Source organism: Sinocyclocheilus anshuiensis, unplaced genomic scaffold (genome assembly GCF_001515605.1).
Source record: "Sinocyclocheilus anshuiensis isolate Anshui unplaced genomic scaffold, SAMN03320099.WGS_v1.1 scaffold234, whole genome shotgun sequence".
NCBI lineage: Eukaryota > Metazoa > Chordata > Actinopteri > Cypriniformes > Cyprinidae > Sinocyclocheilus > Sinocyclocheilus anshuiensis.
The window spans coordinates 2,252,758-2,258,550 of record NW_015544165.1 but is presented as its reverse complement, the minus strand read 5'-3'; the positions used below and the strand labels follow the sequence as shown (position 1 = coordinate 2,258,550).

At 38.4% G+C, this 5,793-nt stretch overlaps 1 protein-coding gene across 3 annotated transcripts in view; it reads right to left on the bottom strand.

The window, feature by feature from the left end:
• Window positions 1-5,359, bottom strand: part of adcy6b (adenylate cyclase 6b) — a 49,236-nt gene extending 43,877 nt beyond the window's left edge. The window contains exons 1-3 of one of the 3 annotated variants that reach the window (XM_016495890.1): window positions 5,157-5,359; window positions 3,101-3,300; window positions 1,751-2,639 (exon numbers count right to left, since the gene is read on the bottom strand). In XM_016495890.1, the coding sequence (XP_016351376.1) occupies window positions 1,751-2,638 (888 nt within the window). In that variant the 5' untranslated portion in view covers window position 2,639; window positions 3,101-3,300; window positions 5,157-5,359. Of the gene's footprint in view, window positions 1-424; window positions 655-1,750; window positions 2,640-3,100; window positions 3,301-5,156 lie in introns of those variants that run through there. The other 2 variants (XM_016495891.1, XM_016495892.1) reach the window with 2 other exon arrangements.
• Between the last annotated feature and the right edge of the window lie 434 nt (window positions 5,360-5,793).

Here is a 5,793-nt window from a genome sequence, read left to right as displayed (position 1 = left end):
TTTTTTTTATTTTTTATTACTAATAATTAAATTAACACATTTAGGCCTGTTTTTCATTCATATGGCTTCATGGAATCCAGATTTTTTATTACTAATAATTAAATTAACACATTTAGGCCTGTTTTTCATTCATATGGCTTCAGAATACTTGGAATCCAGTGCATAAGTTGTCTGGAGCACTTTTATGGTGCATTTATGGTCTTTTTTTTGTTTCTTGGAGCTTGACATATATGGTCACTGGGAACTATTGTTGTATAGCCAGGGCTGGGTAATAATTCATTAAAAAATTCTACTTTTGTGTTTAACTGAACAAAAAAAAAAACATCATCAGGTTGAACATCATGAGGTTAAGTAAATAATGACAAATTCATATTTGTGTGAAATATTCCTCTTTCAATTTTAAAAGTTTCAAGTGTACACATACCTTTCTGGTAAGGAAGAAATCCTCATAGTTGAGTCTCCATGCCATAATCATATGTATGGTGGACAGCACAGCTCCAGTGATCACAGCTGCTCTCATTCGCACCGGTAGCAGCGTGTAGATGATGTAGATGAAGAACACCGTCCACCATATCCCTTCAGACACACTGGGTGGATCCACCATCAACAAGCCAAACACCTGCACCACGCCTAACACCACCATGAGCAAATAGCTCACAAACATTAACCGAGGTACTGAAAAGAGTACCAGGTACCAGGTACTGTACCCAGTGGAAAACCCCCCAACAGTGAACCGTACCGTGCCATACCATGTAGTGGAAAAGCGCCATTAGTAACCAGACACAAATGCACCAATGTCATTTTAGCATTATTTACAAAGTGTCAAAATTGTAAAAAAATAAAATAAAATAATAATAATAATAAATAAACAATGGGGGAAAATGTAAGCTTTGAGGAAGATTATAGGCATTGCAACATGTGGTGTAAATAATGTGCAATTCTTTTCTTCAAAGTGTACTACTGCTAATACACGCATACCAAAAAATAAAAAACTCTCATGCTGGACATTTTCCTGTATATTAAAGGAATAATTCAACCACAATAAATATTCTGTCTTTATTATCTCACCCTCATGCCGTTTTAAATTCATATGCTGTTATTATTTTCTGTGGAACATTTTTTATGCATTTTTACACAGACCAAAACTGACAAGCTCAAAAAGGACAAAAACATTCAAAAAATCACCAATAAACTATTATAAAATTGTATATGCAAGTGAAGCTTACCTTTAATTCTCAGTTGTGAATAAACTGTAAAAATGCAGCATCCTATTTAGAAGCCTTATTTACATAGTGTCAAAATCGTAAAAAGAAAATAAATATAAATAAATAAACATAGTTATTTATTTAAAAAGAAGAAAAATGCAAGCTTTGAGGATGAGCAATCAGTAAATAATAAATAATTATTTTTAAAATTACTAATAATTAAAATAACACATTTAGGCCCGTTTTTCATTCATATGGCTTCAGAATACTTGGAATCCAGTGCATAAGTTGTCTGGAGCACTTTTATGGTGCATTTATGGTCTTTTTTTTGTTTCTTGGAGCTTGACATATATGGTCACTGGGAACTATTGTTGTATAGCCAGGGCTGGGTAATAATTCATTAAAAAATTCTACTTTTGTGTTTAACTGAACAAAAAAAAAAACATCATCAGGTTGAACATCATGAGGTTAAGTAAATAATGACAAATTCATATTTGTGTGAAATATTCCTCTTTCAATTTTAAAAGTTTCAAGTGTACACATACCTTTCTGGTAAGGAAGAAATCCTCATAGTTGAGTCTCCATGCCATAATCATATGTATGGTGGACAGCACAGCTCCAGTGATCACAGCTGCTCTCATTCGCACCGGCAGCAGTGTGTAGATGATGTAGATGAAGAACACCGTCCACCATATCCCTTCAGATGCACTGGGTGGAGCCACCATTAACAAGCCAAACACCTGCACCACCACTAACACCGCCATGACCAAATAGCTCACGATCCACATGTAGTCCTGGTGGAAGCCGTTTCTGTTACACACCACCATCAAGGCTAAGAACAGGCCCATGGCTACGGAGAGCACCGAAGCGAACGCCACGTCTGGTGGACCTTGGACGCAGTGGAACGCCAGCATAACCCCACAAACCACAACCAGGACCCCCATGAGCATCGTAAGAGAGCTCTGGTTGAGCCTGAAGAAGTACCGCTGATACAGTCGTTCGAGCTTGGCCGACTTGAACTTCTTGGACTGAAAAACATGAGCCAGACGCAACAAGCAAGTCAAAAAACACCTGTCGGGACCCTTCCTCTCCTCTCCGCCATCATCGGGGTCCTCGGCATCTTTCGTTTGCCTCGTCTCATAATCTTCAAACGCCAGGTCCACGGCTCTCAGGCCCACATCACCCTTCCTGCCATAATGGTCCTCTTGCCAAACACAGCGTGTGCTGAAGTTGCTGCTGGTGGCGCCCCCTGCTGCACGGGAGTAGTGCTGTGAAGGGGGCTCCATAGACTCGGGGTCCCGTAGACAGCTCATGTAGCGTGGGTTGCACAGGGACGAGCCCCTTTTACACCTTGATTTCCTGCCATTGCGCTCACCCCATGCCGTCTTATGGTTGTCCACTCTTGCAGCTTTAAAGCCATTGACCCAAGACATTCTGAAAACAAAAAGAAGGTCCATAAGAACAGAATACCTGCTTAAATACAAGTAAATAAATATTTTATTTAATTAGTCATATCAGCATCAAAGGATATATAAATGTCAAAAATAATATACACAATTACTTACTACAACTTACTACAAATCAACTATACAAAATCTTTTCTTAAAAACTCTTTAGAAGAGTTTCTAAAAATATAACTGACACTATAATTGTTGGCCTTCCCTCTTCTTATCTAAATTTTTTAAACAATACTGAAGGAATTCCCATGCTTTTCCTACATAACCACACAATTGATATTTGTCTATAAAATTAATTTCAAGCATTTAAGCATAAGTTTTAGACCAAAAGGTTTTTAGAATCATGAGAAGCAAAGTCGGTCAACTGTGTTTAAACTTTTAACTGGTAGCGTATTTACACAGTGAAAGCTGCCAAGTTGTTTAGCGAGGTCGACTTACCTGTGTGGCTTCCACTTTGTGTGGCGGCACTGCACTCTTTAGCAAGGCACTGCATTTACTCTAGTGTAGAGAGATAATATTACCAGCATTTTTCTCAGCACAGGGCTTGTCAAGTTCCGCGACACCCACTTAAGCACAGGGTCAACAGAAAATCCTCGTATAGCGCCAAGATCTCTGCATCTCTCAGCCACCTGAGTCTGCTGGTACAATACAAATAGAGCACATGCAGCATGAGTGAAGCGTGAAAATGAAAAAGGCACAAGACAAACCTCTCAGTGTCTAATTACTGCTAATAACTTTCGCTAATAGCTGTTGCTGAATTCGCCGTTGACATTAATATTCATTTATTCATGATTATGCCTCAATAGGCTAGTAAAGAGTTGATTTCAAGCTGTAATTAACCAGCGTTTCTGCTTTCTCAGAAATGTTAATTTTAAACATGAAAGCAAATTTAAAAAGCTGAAAATAAAATACAAGAGGAAATACTCTATAGTTAGAATTGACAGTTGCTAAAAGCGTCCAATCAATCTCACAGTAAACCTATGAACGCATAAGGAAAAAAAGAACATCACAAATCCAAATGTTTGAAAAGACTTAGGTTAATCCAACTGTCCAGTTGCCTAGGATTTGACTTTCAAAGCTAACCACAAAACGTTTAAGACAGGAACATTTTCCCAAAATATAAACACAGGCCAGTTTCTAGCTTGCTGTCTGACAACAAAGGACTTACGGGCCCGTGTGTCATCATAAGTCAACGCTCTGTAATTCAGATTAAATTGTCCATGCTTCCCCAAATTTGCTCAGATGAGTCACCACTTGACAGGGGCATTAGTGACTTCAAACGATTTTTTTTAACAACTATCTGGAAATGAAATAAGACGTAACCAACTCCAATTCAACTTTTAAATACAGATTTTAACCACAATGACATCAAGAAGTTTCAGCATATAAAAATATTTTAACATTTTTTCCAATTATACACACACACACACAATTTATACATGGTCTAATTCATTAAAATGAAATAGTCAAAAATGTGCTAAAAATTGTGAAAAACAAAGATAATGTTCACCAGTTCCAATATAAACACATTCTCTGAAACTCTGTATTTCTAACCTACAATTTTGCTGGGGAAAAAAAGATGAATAAAAAACAACCACATGTCAAAAATACACGTTAAAATTCGACTCCCCTTTAATGTATAAGCTTGAAAGGCAAAATGTATTATTGATCAAAATCAAACACAGCTATCGAAATAAAGTTATGGTGGTCTGTGGGAAACTTGGACTGGTTTTGCCTTCATGGATCCCACTCTAGAGACATTGTGGCTTCACATTCGATTGCAAGCACTAATTTAACTTGGCAGAAAGATTCAACCATTCATTCAGTACTGACATGAGAAAAAAACATGTAAGGGATGATAAAAAAAAACGTTTAACTTGCTGCAGTAAAACTACAAACAGTAATGTCTATGTCAGGAGAAAGAGCCTTTACTTTAACACCTCACACACACAAAGATTCAAAGAAAAACAAATATGATAAAATAAGTCAGTGCATATCCCACTTCAAATGTGTCTATACCTTAAAAGCAAAACCATGAGAGAGTCTACAGGCATAACACTCAAAGACTAGACAACCTTGTGACCTATCTAGTGCAATGGTATGATTTAGACACACTACATTTAAATGCTGTCACAGTTGCTACAAGTAATCAAGTAATACAAAATTACAAGTAATCACCATGAACAAACTCTGAAATGTGGAGAATGTGTCTGGTTTCTAGTGCATTGCATTATAGAGCTCCTTTGCAGTAAGGTTACTGCTGCTGAATGCAAGCTCAACATACCCGATCGTGCAGAGATTGATCTTAAAAGACAAACGCAGCAACATATCCTTTCTCTACTGTTAATTCGCTTTCATCAACAAATGCTGCAACTATAACATGTTGTCCGCGGTTCTTACGCCGCTGCTAACAAGCCCCACAACACACAGTAAAACAAGCACACATTTCAAGAGTAAGCGAAAGCACATCCGTACGGCAAGCAGCAGCACTCACCGAAAGCCCCCATGAATCAGCAGCACAACGTGCTTCAATAGCGAAATCACGGAGCAGAACTGTCGCTTGTCCGAAACCGTGTGTGTGCACGGCGAGTGACTGGGCGATGGTTACATTCTCGCGCACGCTGCTGATACGGTCACGTTCGTCTTCATGCTTCTTCACGCGCTGCTACTATCCACTGAAGTCTGGAGTCCCCCTAGAGGTGCAGCCTCTCTCTACTATCCACTGAAGTCTGGAGTCCCCCTAGAGGTGCAGCCTCTCTCTACTATCCACTGAAGTCTGGAGTCCCCCTAGAGGTGCAGCCTCTCTCTGTGTGTGTGTGTGTGTGTGTGTGTGTGTGTGTGTGTGTGTGTGTGTGCGTAAAACCAGCTACATTTCTGACATTGTGGTGACCAGCCCAAATACCACAAGGGCAGGCTTAATAAACATGCTAAATAGAAATGAAAACGTTGAAATTCAAAAAGGTTTCGATGTGGGGGTAGGGATATTGTTAGACATAAGTTATTAGTTCAGTATAAAAAAGTATAATATTTCATGGAAAGTCCCCACTATGAGAGAAACAGGGTTGTACACTTGCAAGATTGAATTGAGAATTTTAAATCTAGATTTAGAAAAGTAGAATTCAAATAAATTG